General features: G+C 45.4%; 1 protein-coding gene across 2 annotated transcripts; it reads left to right on the forward strand.

The window, feature by feature from the left end:
• The first annotated feature begins 449 nt into the window (after positions 1 to 449).
• On the forward strand, positions 450 to 5298 carry LOC116336130 (GTPase IMAP family member 7-like). Of its 2 annotated transcripts, none has more exons than XM_031759918.2 (2): positions 450 to 548; positions 4161 to 5298. In XM_031759918.2, exons 1-2 carry the CDS (start codon positions 530 to 532, stop codon positions 4988 to 4990), a joined length of 849 nt encoding a protein of 282 aa, XP_031615778.2. In that variant the 5' UTR covers positions 450 to 529; the 3' UTR covers positions 4991 to 5298. The 2 variants fall into 2 exon arrangements, with proteins under 2 accessions (XP_031615778.2, XP_039473985.1); XM_039618051.1 differs by having other exon boundaries at positions 472 to 548; positions 4164 to 5298.
• Positions 5299 to 13721: the final 8423 nt, after the last annotated feature.

The raw sequence follows: 13721 nt of genomic DNA on the forward strand, positions 1-13721 counted from the left end.
TCTTCTGGGCCTGTTTCATCACCAGTTTGTTCCCATTTGTTCAATAAATCTATGAAAACGACATATTTTCTAACAAAATATAAGAAATTAGGAGTGACTCAAGACTTTCCCACGATGCTGGACTTCAAAGTCCTCAGAAGACAGTTTTCATAGTATGAACATGAATTTTGCATGGCTCCATTAAACAACAGAATCTGTGATTTGAGGGGTCAGGTGGGGCTGATGGATTTCCCACAGAGTGACCTGCCATCTGTCTGATACCCAGACTAAACCAGGGTAAGTTTTCCTCTAAAAGAGAAATTTCAGCCTCATTCTGGGACTGCAGGTTGTTTAGGTTGTGACATCACTGTGTGGCTGGCCAATGACAGCTGGTTTCTCTCTGGAATCTGCCCTGCAGCAACTTTAACTAAGTGTTGATGTGACAACGGGAGTGTTGTTGTTGCATGTGATACAGTTTAAAGGAAGGAACAATCCCGTTGGTACAGCACAGAGCAGCAGGAAGGTGTCGGTGCAAAGCTTTTTAGCAAACATGGCCGGCACACAAGCTCGTAAGTACATTTACAACTTTTATTCTGATTTACTGATTAGACTAACGTTATATAATAAATGATAACAATTTAAAAAGACCTACGTGCTAACCTGAACTGTGATTGGTTATTTCTGTGTCCTGTGTCCTATGTCTCTTGTCCCGCTGTTGTTTTTATTGTGAAACATTTGGTTGAAACTCCAAAACCTGAAATATGTGCTCCATGCAGTGCTGGAAACAGATTTATTTTACATGGCTTGCAGGAACCAAACCATAAAAGACCGCGGTTGGTGTCTGCAGCGGTGACTTTATGACAAACTGATTTAAGAGATTTATTTTGATGTTCATACAGTAAACCTGTTCAGCCAGTTTGTGGTTAGCGTTCTCTTCCTTGTTGGTACAATGATGGAATGGTTTAGGATTTTTCTGATGTTGAACGTGGACATCCAGCAAACTCAACCAGAGGTCAGCGTGTTCAAAGCTTACAGGAACACCCAAGAGCTGGATGACAGCACAATTAGAAACAGAGTGAACAAGTGGAGCTGGTTTGGAAAGGTTGCAAGACCAACATGGATATTGTGTTTTCTCCATCATGAGCAGCAGCACATTTGGAGGAAACCAAGCACCTCCACGGCGGTGGAGGAAAAATGATTTGGGGTATTTGCAGTAACTGAGTGGATGTCTGTCCCACAGCTAAAGCTTGGACCAAACTGTGTCATCAACAGGACAAAGATCCAAGCACAGCAGCAAATCTCCAACAGAACAGCTGAAAAACAAAAGAAACGAGCTGCTGCAGAGCTTAGATCGCTTTGCATGAATGAATGCTGCAAACCTCAATGAGCTGAAGCATCTCTGTGAAGGAGAGTGAACTAAAATGGCTCCGCAGAGATCACACAATGATATCACACTAAAACATCACTGCTGTCAGAGTCTGACTGCAGACTGTGTGGAGTTAGAGGTGCGGACCCAAAAGCAGACACTTAGAGACGAAGCTATGACTTAATGAAAAGCGAGCTGTTTATTAGAGAAAAAGGCAAAAAAACAAAAGGCAGATGGACACTGAGGCAAAACTAACTAGAACTAAACTGGGAGAAACTAAATACTAAATTATCTCTAGATATGTAAAACCCAATAACTGAAAATGTGTACCTTCTTTTTACCATGACTATAAAATTTGAGATCTGGATTTTTATTGAGCATCTGTAATGCACATAGGAAAAAAAAGACAAAAAAACTGCATAATGTGGAAAGAAGGAACAGACTAATCAGTATGCAGAAATGAAGGGAACCTCTGTCCTCCACAGCTCTCGGCTGGAGAAGCCCCTCATGTGCCTTCTCCACCTCCAGCAACGGCGGGAAAGGTTCCTCCCGCGCCCTCCACGTGCTGACCTCCAGCTTGGGCTGAGCAGGTGGGTGAGCTGGTGGTGAGCCCAGCAGTTGCTCCGCAGCCCTTGTCCTGAGAGCAGGAACAGGCGCAGGCCCCGGCTGGGCACAAGCCACTCCCACTCGAGGAGTGGGGATGAGTGCGGGGGCATGCTGCGTCCTGGCTGGTCACAACCTGGAGGCCGGCACAGGTGCCGAAACAGTGTGGACATCAGCCACTCCCATGCAGTTGAGGGATGCCAGTGGGGGTGGCGGCAAAGTCGACCAGGACCGGGGCTGAGCCACCAGACTCGCAATCTGCTGCGTGCAGCGTTCAACCAGGTCCTGCAGTTCTTCTTGTCGGCGTTGCAACACTGCCTCCTGCTCCTGCTGTGTGGCCACCATCTTGGCCTCCATGTGGACCAGCTCCTTCCCCGGCTAACCCAGCTGCAGATCTGCTGTGCCCCCGTCCTGGGTTTCAGCACCACCGTAAGATATCCACAGCATTAACTTTATTTACACACTTGGTTGCTGTTCACAGACACACACGGCTGCAGTTTCCCAGCTCAGCCTTCCCTGCTGGACCGCCGACCACGCCCTGCCACAATATATTTATATCCCCTTCATTTATATCCCCTCACATGTCAAATTGGTCCTGGGTGATTAACCAGGCAAAGAGCAATTCAAAAACTCCTAGGAGTAAAAGACCTAGGGAACAGTTCACTCTGCCCGGGGACCTGGTAACCCACCAGGTCCCCAACCTGGAGCCATGCCCAGGGCGGGTGTCCGAGGGTGAGTGCCTGGATGCTGGACCTTAGTCCATGTAGCGTGGCTGGGCACAGCCCGAAGAAGGAACATGGGCCCACCACCTGCAGGAGGCCATGTAGTGGTCAGGTGCAATGTGTGATGGGCAGCTGAGTGTCATCTTTCCTTATGCGCCAAACAACAGTTTAAAGTACCCGACATCTTTGGAGTCCCTGCGTGGGATGTTTGAGGCTGCTCCAGCTGGGGACTCTGTCCTCTTACTGGGAGCCTTCAACACTCATGTGGGCAATGACATTGAAACCTGGAGGGGCGTGAGAGGAACGGCCTGCCAGATCTGAACCCGAGCTGTGCTCTGATACTGGATTTCTGTGCAAACCACAGTTTGGTTACCTGAACTGGCCAACTGCAGATGGCCCCGCCCCTCCCTCCTTGTTCATAGGGGGTCATATGATTGTTGGGTTTTTCTCTGTATGTATTATTGTTGGCTTTACCTTAAAGCGCCTTGAGGTGACTGTTGTTGTGATTTGACACTGTATAAATAAAACTGAATTGAATTGAATTGTCCATAATAAAGACCATGTTCGAACACAAGGGTGTCCATAAGTGTACATGGCACCATGCAGTGTGGGTTGTTGTTGATGCTGTTAACTTTGATGGAAGAAATTGCCGGGCGGTGGAAGGAATACCTCGAGGACCTCTTTAATCCCGCTGGTACGTCCAGCAGAGAAAGCAGAGTCTGGGGATGATGGGGACAGCTCGTCCATCACTGGGGGCGAGGTCACAGCTCCTCCAAATCTGAGGCTGTGGTCCTCAGCTAGAAAAGGGTGGAGTGCCCAGTCCGGGTCAGGGGCGAGATCGATAAATTGCTACCTCTGTACCGGTCTGTTGTGGTGAAGAGAGAGCTGAGCACAAAAAAAAGCTCTTGATATACCAGTCGATCTGTGTCCCTACCGTCACCTGTGGTCATGACTTTTGGATGCGACCGCAAGAACGAGATCGCAGAAACAAGCCAGTTAAGGTGGTTCGGACATCTGACTAGGATGCTTCCTGGGCAGAAGAAAATAGATGGATATTTTTTTATTTGTTATATTGGTTAAACTTATACCTGATAATATTCTGATCAGTTACTATCAGCAAAATCACATATAAATCACTATTAAGCAATTTAATCCCATCAGCAACAATTGTTGCTGTTCTAACCCCCCATGACATTAAAAAAATTAAACATATTGTGGTGGAAGTCTAAGGAGTAAAATGCATGCACTTATTTTGCAGGGAAAATTTGGGATTAAACAGGTTTTAATACTGTTCTGTGTTAAACAATTAAAACATACTTAATCATTTCTCTTATTCAGAATCATGTATAATGATGGGCCAGAGACATAGCTCTTATCTTTGCATTCCTGCAGCCACACACAGACACTAATCTGCCAAGATTGAAGCTGAATCATGTCTATGTACACAAAATCCACGCTGCCCACTAACAAGATCTATTTATCTTCCTCAGCAGATGCAGATGACCTCCACCTGAGGTTGGTGCTGCTTGGGAAAGCTGGAGTAGGGAAGAGTGCAGCTGGAAACACCATCTTAGGAAGAGAAGCTTTTCAGTCTTTTTCTTCTTTTTCTTCTGTAACATTGGAGTGTCAGAAAGAAACAACCCGGGTGGATGGTCATACACTGACTGTAGTTGATACTCCAGGTCTGTTTGACACCACCCTGTCTGAAGATGAGGTGGTTACACAGATTGTTAGATGCATCACCTTTGCTGCTCCTGGTCCTCACGTGTTCCTGGTTGTGATCCAGTCGACCAGATTCACAAGTGAAGAAGAAGAAACGATTAAAATCCTTCAGAAGATGTTTGGAGAAGATGCAGCACGTTACATTATGGTCTTGTTCACGTATGGAGACAATCTGCAAAACGGAGTCGACATCGACAAATCAATCAGTGGAAATCGGGCTCTGCATCGCTTCATCCGCCAGTGTGGAGGAAGATATCACGTTTTTAACAACAAGAGTGAGGATCGCTGTCAGGTCAAAGAGCTGCTGGAGAAGATCAACACCATGGTTAAGAAAAATGGAGGAACACACTACACCAATGATATGCTGCAGGAGGCTGAGAAAGCCATCAGAGAAGAGATGGAACGGCTTCAGACAGAAAATCCAGAGATAGCAGAAGAAGAAGCAAGAAGACGGGCGGAGAATAAAAATAAGGTCCTGAAGGCTGCTGGGATAGGAGCAGGTGTTGGATTTTTATTAGGACCAGTGGGATCGGCTCTGGGAGCAGCAGTGGGAGTTGCGGTTGTAGCAGTGAAACAAAGAGAATGTGTTATACTGTGAAAAATGTTGATATTTAATCACAATTTCAGAATTTTCTGTGAGTTCTTTACAACAAGGTTACTCGGTGCATTTGGGAGATGATGGGCATCATTATTAGTGATTGCTAGTTTTCAGATGACTGTCTGCAGTGCTCCTGATCTCAATATGTATGTTTTTAATGTAGTTGTATTTCTTATGTGTCAAAGGTACAGAAAATATTCTATTTTACATTTTTGATTTCTGTAAATGTAATTGCAAATTAATTCAGTCTCACACAAACAGGTCACAGAGACACAGATGGTGATATTAAATTTCTTTCAGGTCTTTGATGTCACCAGTGTTTTTTCATTTTTCTGTTGACTGTTTTTTTGTTAGGCTTGCATTTGGCTAGGGTCACTAGCATGAGTGACTTTTCTCACTTTGGTTCTGTAAATCACTATAATGAATCTGAACTGACACGACTCAGATGCAGTTGAAGTTCAGACTTTCAGTTTTGATTCACTCAAAGATTTTCATTAAAATCAATCAATCACCTTTATTTATGTGTGAGGAACTAAAGCATGTTGGGGTTCTAAAGTAATTGGACAAATTAAATAACTGAAAATAAAATAGTCATTTCTAACACTTGGTTGAAAACCCTTTGCTGGCAATGACAGCCTGAAGTCTTGGACTGATGGACATCACCAGATGCTGGGTTCCCTCCTTTTTAATGCTCTGACAGGCCTTTACTGCAGAAGCTTTCAGTTCCTGTTTGTTCGTGGGCTTTTCTGTTTGAAGTTTAGTCTTCAACAAGTGAAATGTTAAGAACTGACTTCAGCAAATCTCTGAGAAAATGGTGTAGAGAACACATGCAGAGCGCAAGTAGTCAGTTTCATGTGCATGATTATAGCAGTAAAGAAAAGATGAGTATATTAGTGGTTCAGAGGGTTTGGAGATGGGACCAGAATATGTGCTGTGATATTATCACTCACGAGTGTGTGAGGCAGTCTCAGAGATGGCTGTAGTGGTCGGATGCAGGACAGACTTTAGGATTACCAAAAATCTTTGTAATAATCTTACAATTTGCCTTTTGTGCCTCGATGGTGTGCTGATAGTTATTCAAACAGTCTCTAACGCTTGGTAAAAAACAAGGAGCTTGGAAAGAATGGCGACTGGATTTCTTTACGTTTGTTGAAGACGTTTTATTATTTAGAAACTTCTAAGAGCAAATGGTGCAGAGTCCCAGGTATTTAAGCCTTAGTGGGAGTGCCTCTTAAGAGGGCCATTGACCCGCTATTGATCATGAGCCTCATCACATGAGCCAAGGTTTGAAAAACGTGTGAGAAACTTGGCAGTTGTTTTTCTTTTCAAGCTCCTTAGATTACCATAACCTGGATGACTGAGACCCTCCACAGACATGGAGCTTTCTTCCATTTTTGTTCTGCTTCCCTGCGTTCCTGTCTGGCGGCATGAGTGACATTATTTAACCAAGGCTGAATTTTTAATTTATGCCATCTGCGTTTGAGAGGAGCAATTCAGTCCATAATGTTGGTGCAAGCAAAACTAAAGCATGCAGGTAGCTCATTGGGTGATTGGGACGAAGAGAACCTTATTTAAAGGTGGCTGAAGGAGCTGAAAATTGGGGAGCAGTTTGAGATGTTATAGGGTAAAAAAAGGGGGGTCAGGGTTTGTTTAGAAGGTGAGTGAGGAACGGGGATACTGAGTAAAATGAGTTTATGATCAGATGGACAAGCATCAGTCACCTCTACAACGATCACTGAAAGTCTAGAGCAGGGGTCGGCAACCCGCGGCTCCGGAGCCGCATGCGGCTCTTTAGTCTTTATTTTGCGGCTCCGGGTGGTTTGGGAAAATAGAAGAAGTATTTCGCTGAAGTGCATTTTATTTGTGTTTAGTTCTTTTTTTTAACATGTAGTTCTAAATTTGAAGATTATTCTGATTTTGAAATATAAAAATAAAATGATATCTTATTATTTTTTTCATTGCTCAAAATAAGCGTCACACGTGCAGAAGCCGGTGTACCCGCCGAAACGCCATGCATTTATCAAGACTTTCGACCCCAGATAGGCCAGTTATGGATCTGGATCCACATTATGTCAGCAGCTGTTCTCCACTGTGAACTATGTTAAAAACAAACACCGCTCACGCCTCACAGATGACAGCTTACAGTCCTGCGTAAAGATTTGCAGACGCTGTGCGCAGAGGTTCAGGAGCAGAAGTCTCATTGTAAACACATCACGGCAGACCCGACGATGTTTCCATGAACATGCTTTTCAGCATCTCTTTATTGACCACTTTTCACACACGGTTGCTGTACGCATACAGCCGGCTGTAGCTTTTCAGCTCACAGCCCGACAACACAACAGCAGAGAGAGCACAGGCTTTAAGGCGGCGAGGCGTGATTGCGGGTGCTGCTCAGGTGCGTCCGACTCCCCTGCAGCGGCGCTGCAGACCATGCCCCGCCACACACATTAACCAGGTAAAATATATATTTAGGCAGAATTTTGCAAATATCTATTTTTCATTTTTCAGCAGCATAGTGCTTTTTTTCCAATTATTTTTTAAAAGTCAGGTCAAGGCTCCAACAGCCCAAAGGCGATATAAGGGTGGCGGCTCATAACAGTTTTTGTTTGCTACATGGGTCATTTTAGTTCAGCTGGGTGTCTTTGCTTTTGTTATATTTCTTTAAGAGTTCAAAATGTGTTAATTACATAAATAAAATGTAATTTTCTCTGTAGCACTTCATGGATTTCATAAGCAACACACCTTAGTTTCTCTGTGGATTCTTTTAAAAAGCAGTTAAAAACCTTTCTGTTCAAACAAGCCTTTTGTTGATCTACGTATTTTATATTCTTTACATTATTTACATTTGATCTTTTACATTGTGTATAATGTCTATTGATTGTATTGTTTATTTTAATATTTGTGTACAGCGCTTTGTGACTGCCTGTCTGTGAAAAGTGTTTAATAAATAAACTTTACTTACTTACTTTAGTTGTTCACACAAAGCACAAAAAACAATATATACAGTGTTATCTTCATTTTAGATTTCAAAAAGTATTTGCGGCTCCCAGTGTTTTCTTTTGCGTGGAAACCGGGTCCAAGTGGCTCTTTGGGTGTAAAAGGTTGCAGACCCCTGGTCTAGAGTGTCTCCCTGTTTGTGTGTAGGGCCATTGACAGACTGGGTTCAATTAAATGACTCCAAACGTTGTGGAAATTCCCCAACCAAAGGTTCTGAAGGACAAGACATGCGGACATTGAAGTCATCAAGGATTAGCAGCTTGTCAGTGGTCGGCAAAGTCAGAGTGAGAAAATTCCAGAATGACATCTTTGTTACAATGAGGAAGTCTCCACACTAAAGCACAGAGTACAGTAAAGGCAGAGTGCTGTTCCTTCCAGACAGCACTGCATTTAAAGTCATCTCTGAAAACTGTTGGCAGGCCACCTCCATGTCGACAGGTCCATGACAGATGTGTGGACAGGTGTGAACAGGTGTGGACGTGTGTGACATGTGTGTGACATGTGTGTGACGTGTGTGTGACGTGTGTGTGACAGGTGTGTGACAGATGTGTGACATGTGTGTGACAGGTGTGTGACAGATGTGTGACAGGTGTGTGACAGGTGTGTGACGTGTGTGTGACAGGTGTGTGACAGGTGTGTGACAGATGTGTGACAGGTGTGTGAACAGGTGTGGACGTGTGTGACATGTGTGTGACATGTGTGTGACGTGTGTGTGACATGTGTGTGACATGTGTGTGACGTGTGTGTGACAGGTGTGTGACAGGTGTGTGACAGGTGTGTGACAGATGTGTTACAGGTGTGTGAACAGGTGTGGACGTGTGTGACATGTGTGTGACATGTGTGTGACGTGTGTGTGACAGGTGTGTGACGTGTGTGTGACAGGTGTGTGACAGATGTGTGACAGGTGTGTGACAGGTGTGTGACGTGTGTGTGACAGGTGTGTGACATGTGTGTGACAGATGTGTGACAGGTGTGTGAACAGGTGTGGACGTGTGTGACATGTGTGTGACATGTGTGTGACGTGTGTGTGACATGTGTGTGACATGTGTGTGACGTGTGTGTGACAGGTGTGTGACATGTGTGTGACGTGTGTGTGACAGGTGTGTGACAGATGTGTGACAGGTGTGTGACAGGTGTGTGACGTGTGTGTGACAGGTGTGTGACATATGTGTGACAGGTGTGTGACGTGTGTGTGACAGGTGTGTGACGTGTGTGTGACAGGTGTGTGACAGGTGTGTGACAGGTGTGTGACGTGTGTGTGACAGGTGTGTGACGTGTGTGTGACATGTGTGTCACGTGTGTGTGACAGACGTGTGACAGATGTGTGACAGGTGTGTGACGTGTGTGTGACAGATGTGTGACATATGTGTGACAGGTGTGTGACGTGTGTGTGACATGTGTGTCACGTGTGTGTGACAGATGTGTGACAGATGTGTGACAGGTGTGTGACGTGTGTGTGACATGTGTGTGACAGATGTGTGACATGTGTGTGACGTGTGTGTGACGTGTGTGTGACAGATGTGTGACAGGTGTGTGACGTGTGTGTGACAGGTGTGTGACGTGTGTGTGACAGATGTGTGACAGATGTGTGACAGGTGTGTGACGTGTGTGTGACATGTGTGTGACAGATGTGTGACAGGTGTGTGACGTGTGTGTGACAGGTGTGTGACGTGTGTGTGACATGTGTGTGACGTGTGTGTGACGTGTGTGTGACGTGTGTGTGACGTGTGTGTGACAGGTGTGTGACGTGTGTGTGACATGTGTGTGATGTGTGTGACGTGTGTGTGACGTGTGTGTGACAGGTGTGTGACAGGTGTGTGACGTGTGTGTGACGTGTGTGTGACAGGTGTGTGACAGGTGTGTGACGTGTGTGTGACAGGTGTGTGACAGGTGTGTGACGTGTGTGTGACATGTGTGTGACAGGTGTGTGACGTGTGTGTGACGTGTGTGTGACATGTGTGTGACAGGTGTGTGACAGGTGTGTGACGTGTGTGTGACAGGTGTGTGACAGGTGTGTGACGTGTGTGTGACATGTGTGTGACAGGTGTGTGACGTGTGTGTGACATGTGTGTGACAGGTGTGTGACGTGTGTGTGAGACGTGTGTGTGACATGTGTGTGACAGGTGTGTGACATGTGTGTGACAGGTGTGTGACGTGTGTGTGACGTGTGTGTGACGTGTGTGTGACAGGTGTGTGACAGGTGTGTGACGTGTGTGTGACAGGTGTGTGACAGGTGTGTGACGTGTGTGTGACAGGTGTGTGACAGGTGTGTGACGTGTGTGTGACAGGTGTGTGACAGGTGTGTGACGTGTGTGTGACATGTGTGTGACAGGTGTGTGACGTGTGTGTGACATGTGTGTGACAGGTGTGTGACGTGTGTGTGACGTGTGTGTGACATGTGTGTGACAGGTGTGTGACAGGTGTGTGACGTGTGTGTGACATGTGTGTGACGTGTGTGTGACAGGTGTGTGACATGTGTGTGACAGGTGTGTGACGTGTGTGACGTGTGTGTGACAGGTGTGTGACGTGTGTGTGACATGTGTGTGACAGGTGTGTGACATGTGTGTGACAGGTGTGTGACGTGTGTGACAGGTGTGTGACGTGTGTGTGACAGGTGTGTGACGTGTGTGACAGGTGTGTGACATGTGTGTGACGTGTGTGTGACATGTGTGTGACAGGTGTGTGACGTGTGTGTGACATGTGTGTGACGTGTGTGACAGGTGTGTGACGTGTGTGACGTGTGTGTGACATGTGTGTGACAGGTGTGTGACATGTGTCTGACGTGTGTGTGACGTGTGTGTGACAGGTGTGTGACGTGTGTGTGACATGTGTGTGACAGGTGTGTGACAGGTGTGTGACAGGTGTGTGACGTGTGTGTGACAGATGTGTGACAGGTGTGTGACGTGTGTGTGACAGGTGTGTGACAGGTGTGTGACGTGTGTGTGACATGTGTGTGACATGTGTGTGACGTGTGTGTGACAGGTGTGTGACAGGTGTGTGACAGGTGTGTGACGTGTGTGTGACAGGTGTGTGACGTGTGTGTGACATGTGTGTGACAGGTGTGTGACGTGTGTGTGACGTGTGTGTGACGTGTGTGTGACAGGTGTGTGACAGGTGTGTGACGTGTGTGTGACATGTGTGTGACGTGTGTGTGACAGGTGTGTGACGTGTGTGACGTGTGTGTGACAGGTGTGTGACGTGTGTGTGACATGTGTGTGACAGGTGTGTGACATGTGTGTGACAGGTGTGTGACGTGTGTGTGACATGTGTGTGACGTGTGTGACAGGTGTGTGACATGTGTGTGACGTGTGTGTGACATGTGTGTGACAGGTGTGTGACGTGTGTGTGACATGTGTGTGACGTGTGTGTGACGTGTGTGACAGGTGTGTGACGTGTGTGACAGGTGTGTGACATGTGTGTGACATGTGTCTGACGTGTGTGTGACATGTGTGTGACGTGTGTGACAGGTGTGTGACATGTGTGTGACGTGTGTGTGACATGTGTGTGACAGGTGTGTGACGTGTGTGTGACATGTGTGTGACGTGTGTGTGACGTGTGTGACAGGTGTGTGACGTGTGTGACAGGTGTGTGACGTGTGTGACAGGTGTGTGACGTGTGTGTGACATGTGTGTGACGTGTGTGACAGGTGTGTGACATGTGTCTGACGTGTGTGTGACGTGTGTGTGACAGGTGTGTGACGTGTGTGTGACATGTGTGTGACAGGTGTGTGACGTGTGTGTGACAGGTGTGTGACAGGTGTGTGACAGGTGTGTGACGTGTGTGTGACAGATGTGTGACAGGTGTGTGACACACCACACACCTTGTATTGATTATTTTAAATGGGGGAGAATCCCAAACTCAGAGCGTGGCACCAGATAAATCTCCAGATGGTGGCACCTACACCTCTGGTATTTCTGTCCAGTCCAGTTGAGAGACAATGAGAGACTGTCCAGACGGATGGAATTTGCAGAAAAAGTTTGCTACAAAATGAGTAGACAGGCAATGTGAGAGCAATGTTGCATGGTTCACAGTACTGAGGCTTTCAGTTACTGAAGCCCGTTTCCATCATAGCGACTCAGCCTACCACACTGACTACTGATTACACTTTGCCAGCTTCACCTGTCCTGTTAGTAAAAGAACTGACCCTGAATATCCACAAAGGACCAGGAGCAGTATATTGCTGCTCCTGGGTATACTGCAGTGGATATACTCAGGTGAGTGATGTACTGATTAGACACAGGTGTGGATGAAAACAGGTGAGACTATTTAAGGCGGGCAGCCAGTTATCAAGGAGAAAAAAACAAGAAAGGAAGGAGGGTTAACCCTAGCCTACAGGAAAACACAAAGAACAAAGGTTACCAAAATAAAACAGGAAATAACTCAAACTGTGATACCAGGAAGAGAACACTAACCACAATTTACTCCAAGTTTACGAGAACTGACAGTCCAACCAGCAGAACAGGACTACTGTCTGTCACAGTGACTGTGTTTATTTATTCATCCATGTGTTAGTCTGTTAAGCAGAAACACTGACAGGCTGTGGTTGGTGTGCATGTAACCCTGTGTCAGATCAATCTGTTCTCACCACTGCATGAACCACAAACAATTCACGTGTTGGTGCTTCAAACGAATAAAAAGCATCACAAAGCCATAGAGATTAAAGAGACATAGACTCAGGTCACAGGAATAACTCATCACAGCTCAGGTAAACAGGCAGCTCTGCAGTTTCTCAATTTCTGACATTTATTGTAGAAAGTTTGTCAGAACAGTAAATCAGAATAAAACTTGTAGATGTACTTATGAGGTAGTGAGCCGGCCATGTTGGTGCTGCTCAGGGTTAAAGCTGTGTCACAGGCTGTATCCCAATTCAGGGTCTGCAGCCATAAAGTACGCAACCTTAACGGTCCACAAGGGCCGGGTACTCAAAGACCGCTAACCCCGGCGGTGCGAGGCTTGGAGGCTTGTTAAATTTGATGGTCCAGCCTCCGTCAACCTGGGCAGCGCTGTATGACACACTGGAAACCTGTCATAAAGCTTTGTTTGACAGAAATGAAGGAGAACATATTTTGTTCATTTGTTTGTTTGTTTCTACATGAGCTCTGTGTGATTTAATAAGTATCTGAGGCTGAGACCACAGGACTGTAAAACATGATTGTTGGGCTTCATTTCTGTACTGAACAGTCATTTTAAGATTAGTTAGTAAATAACAATTAGCTGATGTTGTTCATGAGACTAAAGTCATCTCAATTTGGTAATGTAAATATAATATGGCCAATATTATATTTATTAATCATTATTAGTTATTACAGCAGTGAGTTTGAACTGTTTCTGATAGAATGAAGATCAGACTGATATATGAAATATTCCTTTATTGGGTGAGAAAATCAGACCATGTCATAACTGCTTTAAGTCATACAGAATAGATATCAGAGCCTTAAACAGGCTGACTTCTGCTAAATGGGTCAAACTGGGCAGAAAGTCTACAAACACATAACATCCTTATAGAATATGATGTAACACTATAGATCAACTTACCTCAGAATATATAAAGCATATAAACAATTACAGCAATATGATGCAACAAACACAGCAGTGCTACTAATCCAAAATACTCAAAGCTTCATAGAACTGAAACAAACATTTATCTTTAGCTCCATTCTGCTGCTGATACATACTTTAGGTTTCTGAATATTAAACTTGTTGCTGCCTTTCATAGTGTGTAACTTGAAGGCCC

This window comes from Oreochromis aureus, linkage group 10 (assembly GCF_013358895.1).
Source record: "Oreochromis aureus strain Israel breed Guangdong linkage group 10, ZZ_aureus, whole genome shotgun sequence".
Lineage (NCBI taxonomy): Eukaryota > Metazoa > Chordata > Actinopteri > Cichliformes > Cichlidae > Oreochromis > Oreochromis aureus.